The sequence below is a fragment of the Tenrec ecaudatus genome, chromosome 4 (genome assembly GCF_050624435.1).
Source record: "Tenrec ecaudatus isolate mTenEca1 chromosome 4, mTenEca1.hap1, whole genome shotgun sequence".
Lineage (NCBI taxonomy): Eukaryota > Metazoa > Chordata > Mammalia > Afrosoricida > Tenrecidae > Tenrec > Tenrec ecaudatus.
This window is the reverse complement of record NC_134533.1, coordinates 170,306,118-170,318,187: the sequence shown is the minus strand read 5'-3', so window position 1 is coordinate 170,318,187 and position 12,070 is coordinate 170,306,118. Positions and strand designations below refer to the sequence as shown.

Below are 12,070 nucleotides of genomic sequence, written 5' to 3'. Positions count from 1 at the left end.
AGAGAGTGCCGCAGCGCAGGAGGCGAGCACGGGCTGAACGAGGCAGTCGGGGTAGAGAGCCTCTGCCTTGCAGGCGTCCGGCCTGTGGTCGTGGCGGTGGTGGCACTTGTAACCATTTTTCTTATCATCCCTCGTGGCCTCCAGGTCACAAGCCCACGTGTATTTGCCTGGTCGGTTTGAGCATGCGTAGTGATTTCACGGATGTGCCTGGGAGTTCGCCTCAGCCAGAGCCGTGTCCCGAGTCATCCTGCAGAGACGATGCACAGCTCCAGAGCTGGTGCCCACACTTCTCTGATGTACTTTTTCTTTATGTTTGCTTGTTTGTTTGTTTGTTTGTTTTCACTAGCTAACAGTAAGTCAGAAGGATCTCCTGTGCTCCCCCACGAGCCTTCCAAAGCGAAACCGGAAGAATCCAGGGACATTACCCGGCCCGGCCGGCCAGCCGTGAGTTCTTTTCTCTCATGAGGGCATTGAACGCCTCTAGCTTACCAGCATCTACAGGGTGCAAACATTGGGTGATACACTCATGGTTATGGGGAGGTGGACGCTGCAGTTTAATGAACAATCACGGGTGCAGGACACCTCCAGAGGGAGGTGGGACCTGGTTAGGAAAGAACTGAGCAGGTGCTGGATGGCCCCTCCTCCCGTTACCTGCTTTTTGATGTGTTGCTAGCCATTAGAAGAACAGGATGCAGGATAATCCATAGCATGTCATCATTTCTACTCATGAGCATTTCTCCCATACGAGTAGCTGCTGGGTTTGAATCACCGGTCCTGCTGTTAGTAGCCCAATACCTAACACAAAGCCCCCAAACCAAAGCCCACTGCCACTGAGTTGACTCCAACTCCTACGCACCGCACCGTCTAGCACAGAGCAGAACTTCCCCTTTGGGTTGCCAACACTGTCGTCCTTTATAGTAGGAAGCCTCATCTTTCTCCCACAGAACACCTGGTGGGTTCGAACAGATGACCTTGTGGTTAGCAGCTCTGTGCACTGCCCACTGTGCCGTCAGGGATCCTAGTGCACATCACGGACCCCCAGATAGTCTTTTGAACATAATTTAGAGCTGAAAGTATAGTCCCTACACGTGTATTTGAGACTGAAACGTCAGAAGAGTTGTGAGTATGAATAGCTGTGTGGATTGTGGTAAGAGTTGCACGAGCCCCAATAAAATGATTAAAAAGCAAGCAAACAATTGTGAGGCTGGCACAGGGCCACACAGTGTTTCATTCTGTCGTACGAGGGTCACTATAAGTTGGTACTGACTCAACTGCCTCTAACAGCAACAAAAACATCCACTTATTTAACGTGGTCTGAAAATCTTTTGTATGCAAAGAATGGAAGGCTTTTCTATACTTAGTTCAACTTTAAATTATTTTTAAAATCATTTTATTAGGGGCTCACACACCTCCTATCACAATCCATACACACATCAATTGTGTAAAGCATATCTGTACATTCGTTGCCCTCATCATTCTCAAAACATTTGCTCTCCACCCCAGCCTATACACTGAAGTGATAGTAAAGAGAAGTTATCGTTCTGGGTTGAATTTCTCTGTGCTCCTTGGTATTTTGTCTATCACCTGTATACTAACCATTCCAGTTTTGTGTCTAACCTGCTTGCCTTTCTTCTGGCTTTCGTCCTTCTCTGGATTCCTCTGGACTGGGTTCCTCTTGTCTCAGAGCTATAAGAAAGCTATAGACGAGGTTAGTATGACCCTTTCTTGCTCATGTGTTCATAAACCGTGAATATAACACTGACTGTTGCGTTCAATATGGCACCCAGTGGGACCACAGCTTCGCATTCACTTGTTTGGAATAATCTACCTGGAGGGGAGGACCTCCATAGAAACCAGCCCAAGATCTCAGACACCCTTCTGACCTTGAAAAACCTTCCACCGAAGGCAAAGCTCCACCCTTCCATTGTCCCAGCCTGGCTAACGCCCAGCACGAGGTGCCTTATTAATGGGCACCATCTCTCGGACCTGTATCTCCCGACAGCAAAGCCTGCGCTCTGAGCCTGTGCTCACCAGCCCTGCTAGGGGATGGCTCTGAGTGGCTTTCCTAACGCGGAAAAGAGACATCATCCTGGGCGCGCCAAATTTATCGCACATGATTTGCGGACAACAGTTCCTGGGTGTTGTTGGATTCATTGTGTGGGCATTACAACAACATCAGCAGCAACATCGACTTTAGTTAATGAATCCCGGCGAGTTAAGTGACTCTATTTCCTTAGCCGTGGAGACGTTTTTCCATTAGGAAAATATATGACTTTGTCAATTGCAGATAGTTGGCTAAGAAGGATGACTGCTTTCCCGCCGTTTGTCAGACCTGCATGAATCCAGCAGAGGGTTTTGTTTTGTTTTGTTTTGTTTTGTTTTTTCATTCCTTTTTAACAGTCAGACCTTTCAAAGAAGCCCGGTGCATGCAATCCGGAGATCACCATTATGGCGTTAAGGCTGAAGCTCTGCTGAACACCTTTTAATGGGATGAGATGGGAAGGCACTGACTCTGAGATCAACAGGCCGTATCCAAAGCCTGGAGCCCCCAGAAACTGCTGATTGACAAGTCATGTCAGAGTTTACCAATCTGTGCAATGGGGAGGAAAGCCCATGCCTGACTCACTCACAGAATCATTTGGGCTCTCTCAAAGCTTGCATGTGGATGTAGGTTATCAAGTATAAACTGCTGCATAAACCCAAGAGGTTGTGGTCATGGCTAAGGTTTAGACCTGAGACATGGAGCTATGGTGGCAGGAGGGAGAAGCGTGCACCTACGCATCTCGTCTTCACCAAAGAACAGCACTTTATGAGAATTAGGAACGCGTCACCCTTGAGAGTCATATAGAGTAAGGAAACCATCAACCCCTGCAGTGCATTGATTCTGACTCATAGCAACTTGATAGGACAGTGTAGACCTGCCCCAGTGGGTTTCGGGGGCTGTAATTCTTTACAAGCATAGAGAGCCTCCTCTTTCTCCCTCGGAGCTGCGGGTGGTTTCCAACCACTGACCTCGCAGTGAGCAGCCCATCATGAAACCTACGCCGCCAGGGCTCTTGGTTACAATCCTAGGTGGTGGATTATTGCTTATGAAAACAAAGAGCAAGACCCTACGTGTGTACGTTTTGTGGATGGCAGTAATAGAAAAGGAGAATGGTAGTTTTTTAATTGCTCTGAGCCACACCTTGCCTATCCCCCCACCCCATCACAGTGAGAAGTGTGAGACTTAGCACCATTGCCATCAATTTCCTCCCCCAAAAAGAGTAGAAAAAAGGCTAATGGTCTGGTGCTCTGGTTGCTCACCAAAGGGCTCTCTACGTGTGTGCAGAGAAGCCCCCCATCCTATGCCACCCCCAGTGCCCTGGAGATGCCCTACTAGGAGGGAAAAGAGCTTGAGTTAATTTTGTTGGGTCTATATTGGATTTTTAAAGTTTTTTTTGGAAGTGCTTTATCTGTGTGCTTTGGAGTACTCCAGCGCCCTGGACAGAGATGGGAGGGCTCACAGGAGGGGGGAGAGTGTGTTAAGTGGCACACCAACTCCTTGGGGGCATATGCCCATAGAAAAGGGCTCCTGATCTGATAAGGCAGTACCCCCACCACACACCTCCAAAATTCATTGACATGAGTCAATTCTGATTCATAGCAACACTATAGGATGGAGTAGAACTGCCCTTGTTTGTTTCCGAATCTGTAACTCTTTACAGAGGTTGAGAGCCTCATCTTTCTCCTACTGCTACTGAGCCACTGAAAATATGAGATTATTGGGTTCTACTTGCTGCAGTGGTTCTCAACTGGATGACCCCACCACACACACACACACACACACTCGGGGGAGGGAGGCATCTGCCAATATGTGAATAGATTTTAATTGTCGCATTGTGGGAAAAGTCATGCTTAGGCATCTAGCAGGGAGAACAAGGCATACAGCCAAACATCCTGCACCTCTCAGGTCAGGCCCCATGCACAAAACTATCATGCCTCCTCCCTGCCTAGATTCGGTGTGTCAGTCTGGGTAGGCTAACGAAACAAATCCATGGACACACATATGTGTATAAGAAAGAGATTTATATAGCAGAGCAATTGAACATTGAGAAAACATCCTGGCCCAGTTCAGATCAAGGCCTTAAGTCCGATATTAGTCCATATGTCCGATACCAATCTCTAAAGTCCTCTTCAGACTCAGGAAACACATGCAATGAAGCCAAATGCAGGATGATCACAAGCCAGTGGGTAGAAAGTCTTTGGGTCCAGTGGCCTTGTAAGCATCTCAGCGCTGGCAGGGGTCACTCTGTGGTTTCTCCGGCTTCAGAGGTCTGGTTACATCTATGTGGCTTGTCTTCTGCAAATGTCTCCCAGGGAGTAGCAGAGAGAGAGAGAGAAAGAGAGAGAGAGAGAGAGAGAGAGAGAGAGAGAGAGAGAGAGAGAGAGAAAGAATGTCTCCCATCTCCAAGGAGAAATACCAGAGTTCCCAGAATCCTCAGAAGACCAGGCCTACACAGAAGTCTCGTCTATCTCCAGATTGATAGCCTAAATTCCACCCCTACATTCTTAATCCTTAAATTGACACCAGATTAGGGGACTGCCATGGTTTGGCATCTTTCCCATCACTGTTTGGCCATTTAGTTAACCCAGGAGAGAAATGGCAAGTCTTGAGACTCGTTTTTGAAGCCATGCTATCTGTTCTTGCTAATTTAATGGGTTCCTTTTTCATGAAGAATCACCTGGGAGAATCCCATTCCTTTAGCCTCCCTAATGGAAAAGAAGAGATCGTGCAGCACCGCCTGTGCTTACATAAACCCCTTCATTTGTTTGTCTGACTTCAGCACAGTTCCGCGTGTGGCGTGTGAAGATTGCTCCATGCACACACACCGGCTTCCCAAGCACTGTCCTTCTCTCCATAACCAGAAACCTGGACCATCCCAGAGCGCACCCACAGACGTCAGCGGGAACTAGTGGTGCAAACTTATTTTTCTCGGAGGGCGATGCTAACGTTTGGTGACTGGCACGATGATACCTTTAGATTTTCTAAAAAGAAACAACCATGTGTTTAGTGCACACAGAAAAGACAGACTTTAAAACTTTGAGTAAAATCGAACTATATTGCTTCTAAAAAGAGAACTTTAAAAGGCACCCTTCTTAGACCCCCCAAAAAAGTGTCCGATGGAATAAGCTTTTTTGACTTAGCAGTAATATCAAGTTGATTCTAAAGTCTTGCCTCAGAGACGCCTTTCTGCAAGGAGCCTCACACTCCCCTCCCGTGTGCTCTGTGCGTCTCGCCCGTGGCTGTTTCATTTTGACCACAGGAAAGCATGTCAGCAAGTTCCTGGGAAAGTTCCACCCTAATCGCTTTCTAGTTTTCCACAAACTGATGGAAGCACCCTTGTACCCCTCCAAGATTTTTGTGCTAAATAGCACTTTCACTCCTCCTTTTTCATACTCGTTAGGGCGAGGTTTGAGACAGTCAAGCAATTAACTACCCCAAAGACTTAGGGTATGAAGGAAATTGGCATCGTCAGAGAGTTGGATGTATGAAAATGGTGTCCATTTTAGACCACGTCTGTTTCCTATAACTTTGTCATTATCATCGAGTCCAAGGTGGATGGGGAAGAAATGAAACACTGGCCAAACACAGGTCTCCCGGCAGGGAAGCTTCTACTTCTCCATCACTTGTTATTGGTACCTTCAGGTTTTCAGTCAGGTCTCACCCTGCAAGCAATGACCAATTAAACTTAAAAGGAATTTGCAATTATTTCTAATGTTTCAGTAAAAAGATAGCCTTTTTTAGTGGCATGGAAACAAAGGGGGAAGTTCTAATTAGAAGTGAAATCATAAAGTAGGTCAAAACTTTAAAGGACTCCTAAGTACAGTGTTAAGAAAGTTTTAGGCCATTTTAATAAGTCACCGTGTCTTGAAATCAATGAACTTTGAACAAGTTAAATATTTCTAAATAGCTTTGTGGTGGCTTTTTATTGTTGTTATTTAGTTTATTTTCCTTTATAAGCATCTTTTTTCTTGTCATGAAATGCCAGAGATGAGGAAAACCAAGCCATGGAGAAAATGTTTCATGAATTTAAATAAATCCTTACTAGTCTTTTATATTTGATACTCACGAGAGTATTGAATTGAAAATAAGCTTTTTAAAACCATATCTCTCTTTAAAATATAATGAATTTTATTTTTTAACAAGTAACATTTTAAATGCTAGTTATAATCTTCCATGAGTTTTAAGATGATTTTAACATGAAGTCTAAATACAAAATAAACACAAAGTAAATTTATCTAATTTGTTATTTTTTTCTGATTCATGGAATATCTTTTCCCATTCAAGACCTTGCCAAATATGTACACAGTGTTTTCTCAGTGGCTCAAGCATAGCATATTCTTCAATGTCTTCTCTATTTGATAAAGATAAGCATTGGCAATTTTCAAGCGAAAGTGAAAACTAAATGACAAAAAGCTAACTACAGATAGTATCTTTTCTTATTTTGACCCATTACTAAATAAACAAGAACAAATGAATTAGCATGAAATTCTATCTATAAAGCTTTCCCTTCCCAAAACAATATATTATATTGGAATGCTGCCGGGCATTTTTACAAACAATTCTCTTCATTAACATGGATAGGACAAATGTTGCTATTAAGATTGTGTGTGTGTGTGTGTGTGTGTGTGTGTGTGTAAAGGCCCTAGTGTGTTAGTGTTTATGATGTGTAATTTGAATTTCTAGAAGCTTCCTTTACAAGGGTCTTTATATTGGTGATTTCAAGACAAATTTTTAAATCACTGGTGATTTCATCCAATTTTATGGAATTGAGAAGCATGACTCCCTCATTTAACACTTGGAACTTCGCAACTGTCCAGACCAAGTGCTTCCTCTCCTCTTCTTAGCAAAATCAGATCGCCTGATATGTACATGCCACTAAAGAAACAAGTCGATTTGTTGCCTTCCCAACATAAAATTATAATTAAAAATAGATTTATTCACAATGCAGGTTAGGTTTTTTGTTTTAATTTTTTCCCCGGCCAGTTAGTATAATTCATCAAGCACCATTTAGATCACTCGCATTGCTGCCACCCTGCCTCAGACGAATTGGCCAAATACCCTTCTGGACTGAAGGACATAAAGAGAGAATATGGCTGTAAGGAAACGATGGGATTTAGTGTTTTTCATTAAGCGTCTTTGTCCCTGATCCCGTCTTTCGCGGGATGCTCTGATTCCCACATGGGTCACGCATGTAGGAGAAGTAGGAAGACTGATGTCCCCTTGCTTCTTCCTCATTTTGCCTGCTGAGCACCATGGGCAGCGTCACCCATGTGAACTGGAGCGGCCATGCTTCTGCAGGACCGCTCCCTCTGCTTTGCTCGGAAAGCATGTCACACACAAGGTATCAGCCATGCAGCCCCCGGCCTGCGCCATGCCTGGCGAGGACAGTGCCCATCATCACATCGCCTGAGGCCAGCGGGTTCAGGCAGTTCATGGGAAACTAGACAATTAGCTCTTCCTTTTGGCGTTTGCACATGACTTTCAGTCTTCTTAGCCCAGGGTTCCGGCCAGGCAACTGGAATGGCACCCTTGTTGTGGAAGAGAACTTGTGGTGTTGTTGTTCCTCTTGAGTCAGTTCGGTGGCTATCCATTTCAGTGGCCCTGGCCTTTCGTGGGCCATCATAGGGTGTAGTGCCTTGGGTCTCCAGGAAATGAGGACACGCCAAAGGAGCCATTGCCGTAGCTGGCACCTTGGGAATTGCTCTGTTCTGTGACTGATGCTGGATTTGGGGGTGCAGTCGCGATCAGATGAGGGGGAAAGGCCAAAATACTGGTGAGCAATTCTGATTCCATGTGTTTCCCCCTTAACTCTGAGGGCGACCAACTTCACCTTCCCAAAATGAAATGAGAGCCGGTTGTATGCATATATGTGCGCACACACGCGCCGCCTACACGTACATATTCAGAGATGAGCAGTCTCGGTCAGGCTATTGGTTTTGAACAGTTTAAATGGATCCCAGCTTTCTTTTCTAGTTTATCTGTGCTACACACATCGTATTCTTAGTTCCATGCGGTAACTATGTTTATAACAGTTCTATGGAGAGCTCCCCCCACCATTTTTTTCTTTTTCCTTTCTCTTCTTGCTTAGGCTAGAGCACTGACTACTTTTCTGAGACGTGTAGCTTTGGTCTGATCTGCCGCTGCTGCGCTGAGCAAACTCCTCTTTTGCAGGATCTGACGGCTTTAGCCAAAGAACTGCGAGAACTCCGGATTGAAGAAACGAACCGCCCCCTGAAGAAGGTCACAGATTACTCCTCGTCCAGTGAGGAGTCGGACAGCAGTGAGGACGAGGAGGAGGACGGGGAGAGTGAGACTCACGACGGGACAGTGGCTGTCAGCGACATCCCCAGGCTGATGTAAGAGGATGCCTCTTTCAGGGGGGACCGGGACGGGTGGGGGTGGGGGAGGGAGGTTAGTTGCTGCCCAGTTCCCTCCAGCGTGTGGCAACCTTATGTATAATTGAATGAACCCTCACCCCGTCCTGAGGCATCTCCATGACTGTGCGTGTGTTTGAGGCCACGGTTTGAGCTCTTATGCCAATCCCCCTCACCGGGAGACCCCCTTGTCTGCGCTCCCCCACTGCTTGACCAGCCAATTCCAGCTATTGTCCCAAAGTGCGCAAGCCAGGAGGAGGCCACGTCTTCAGAACAGAAAGAGGAGAAGTGGGATTCCATCTAAAATAGTTTATGAGTCTCTGACTGAGCATGCAGATTTCTCTAGAACATCATTCTATTGGTATCTCTGAGGACACAATCACCCAGAAGATGGAACATGTCTGGTTGGCCTGCGTGTGCTCAGGCTACCTTTCTCTTGTTGCTTAGGCTAAAGTACTGACTTCTGTCATTTGCACCAGGCTGAGTTCTCTAAAGAAACAAAGTCAGTGACACCCAAGTTTGCATTAGAAAAAAGTTTATATCAAGAAAGCAGGCCAGCTCGGTCCAACTCAAGTCCATGGTCAGATGCCTGCTGGAGACTCAGACTCGCACAGCTGCTGGTGGGCGAGCAGGAAGGTGTAGGGGGATGCTGAGTGCTGAAGCTCCCAGGGACAGCAGGACTGCCAACCCCACAGCCAGACATGCGGTCCAGGCAAGTAGGCAACAAAGAGGGCCAAGAGAGAATTCTCAGGATCTCACTGACCCAAAACGCCACACTCCCAAGTAGACATCATCAGGCTGTGGGTGGACTGATAGGTTTGACTGTACCCCTACCTCCACACAGGTACCATCAAGTTGATATCAAATCGAAGCATCCCATCATCATCTTATATTTTATCTTATGTAACCTTTGCCTTATCCACATGAAAGTCTTCACCAGTCTCATCACCGTCCTCTCTCTCTCTCTCTCTCCAACCATTTTTCCTCCCTCTTTCCTTACAGACAGAGTTGAGGCTCGGCTGGGGAGGGTATTCTTTATCAAGATGCCACCCATGGCATCCCCAGTTCAGGAAAGCACATTTCTAGAATTACACTCACACCCCTAACAAGCAGAACGCACAGTGGCCCTGGTTGGCTCTGACTCTGATAGGCTGCCATGCAGCTTTTCCAATGTCACTCATCACGGGCTCCCCCTTCTTGGGCAAGGCTGCCACTATGGTCATCACACCACGTGCCCTTCATGGGAGGGGCTGTCATGTCCGATCACAGATGATTGCCCCGCCCAGCAGATGCTGAAGAGGCAGACGGGCCAGTCTGCAGGGATATGTCATCATTGATTAACCATCACTACCTACAAGCAATTGTGAGAGGCAAATTCAATTAACACCATTGGAAATCCACACTTGTCATTTTCCTGTTGGTTACCCAGTTATTGACAACCATAAATATGCTGAAATATGCCATTTTGAAGCAAATTACATTAAGTTGCTCTTTTAGCAGCAAGTACAATTGTCCTAGAGGCAAAATCACTTACGCAGAACGATTCTACAAGACATGCTCGTCCTTTTTGCCTTGACTCAGCACTGGTTAACTCTTCCGGCTGATAGTTTGCATTCCCTTTAAGCATGAGCATGCAATTGTCAGGGTGAGTCTGGATTGTCTAATTCAAAGATTGTTAAAACTCCAATGTTCTGGTAGACTTCGTGCTGAAGGCTTTAAGAGGGTCAAGTAGTGTGCCCATGGATTCCACCTTCTAGAACTTTATACTCTGGTTGAAGACAGGGAAAACGAGACACCGATATAGTTTGAAGACCAGTCAGTGATAACCTGAGAACGGGTGTTCCAGCAGTCCCATGCAATTCCTTGAGTCATGATTAGTAATTAACACGTCTCTCCCTTTCTGGGCTGTGAGCCCCTGATTGTGAACATTGTCCACCGGTCTGCTTGCTAACTAGCTTGTGTGGTGTATGGTATCCAGCGGCTTCAGTGGCTCTCATTTACGTTTAGTTGTTCTGAGCTGAGATCACAACCCTGTGTCAACATGCTTAGAGTCTCGTCCTGAAGAAAGAAAGGTGCACAGATGGCTGAAAGCAAGATATAAAAGAGCATGAGGTAATACCAGAATCCAAAACAAAGGAGAGGGTGTCTGAAGCAAAGCCACGGAAGGCAGGGCTTGGTGGGGACGCAGGACCTATGTACATCCACAAGTCTAGTCTGATGGAAGCATACGTGGATGTGTGGTCTGTACTGGGCAGCCGCAGAGCAGCATTGAGGGGTTTTGAGCCGGGCAGTGCTATGTTTGAGATTATCTCAACAGGATGCTTTAGAAAAGACAGACTAGAGGCTGGTGAAAGACATTCTGAGGATTTACCATTATAATCTAGGTGAGAATAAACCGGTTCCATCATGGAATATTTCTAAGGGAGGCAGAATTCGATGTGACTCAAAGATTTAGCAAAATGCAGATGAAACAATGATCCAGTAAAGAGTATTTACATAAAGAAGATACGCCCAAACAAAACAACATCCTTTGTTGTCAAATCAGTTATGATTCTTAACTACCTGTAGGACAGTAACTGCTTCTTAGAGTTTCAAAAACTGTGAATTTAAAAAATGTTTGTTGACATATAATCCACATACCATATAATTTAATAATTCAGTCACATCACAAAGAGTGGTACAGTCATTACCACAATCAATTTTACAGCATTTTCTTCTGTCTTGTACTCCTGGTTATTAACTCCCCATTTCCTCCAAACCTCCCCTGCCATACCCCAGAAAAACCATTAATCCAGTTAGTGTCTCTGTAGATTTGCATATCCTGGATCTCATAGAGAAAAAAACGTAGAAAAGAAAATAACAACAAAAGTAACAAAGTAAAACAGAGAAAAACTTCAATCAAAAAGAAAGCAGAAAATATTCAAAACTAAAACAAATTTTAAATGGGCCAAAGGAGAGATCAAATGATAAGGTATTCAATGATAACCTAACTGCATCTACAACAATCCTCTTTCCAAGGCACTTTGCATGATAGCAAGCCTATTCACATCCCTGGGTTTTTGGTCAGAGGGGGTTGATTCACCAGAGGCTTAATCCACGTGTATTGCTCCTTCACTTTTTTTTAACTGACACAACTTTGAAATGGTCAATAGGGAGATCAAATGATAAGACATTACATTGTAACCTAACTCTATGTGCCATCAATGACTTCACAGTGCTCTGTGTTGATAACACGGCTAGTCCCAGCCCTCGGCTTTGGTCAGAGGGGATGGACTAGAGGCTTCATCCATGTGTGGACCCTGCAAATGAATTTTGTCCTCCACTGTTATCCATACCTTTCTGCAAACCAGGGGCTCACAATTTAGCTCGGATACCATTCCCTCCTTCAGATGATTGTATTATTTGCAAACCTGGCTCACACAGGATGGTATGCTTCTCCACGCTTCTTAGGTGATGCTTTGCTTAGATGGCTGCTTAATTGAAGGCAAGCCTTTTTTTTTTAAGTTTTATTGCTACATATCATAACAATTCAATAGTTCAACCATATCAAGAAGAGTTGTAAAATCTTTACCACAATCAATTTTAGAATATCGTCTTTTCCCCCTTACTCATTATTTATGTAATTGTTTTTCAATTTTGTCCCCCAAACACA

At 45.1% G+C, this 12,070-nt stretch overlaps 1 protein-coding gene across 1 annotated transcript in view; it reads left to right on the top strand.

Annotated features, from left to right (window-relative positions):
* TNIK (TRAF2 and NCK interacting kinase) overlaps positions 1 to 12,070 on the top strand; it is a 443,318-nt gene that overhangs the window by 394,143 nt on the left and 37,105 nt on the right. Inside the window, exons 19-20 of the mRNA XM_075547026.1 lie at positions 347 to 444; positions 8,216 to 8,400. Of these exons, the coding sequence (XP_075403141.1) occupies positions 347 to 444; positions 8,216 to 8,400 (283 nt within the window). The remainder of the gene's footprint in view (positions 1 to 346; positions 445 to 8,215; positions 8,401 to 12,070) is intronic.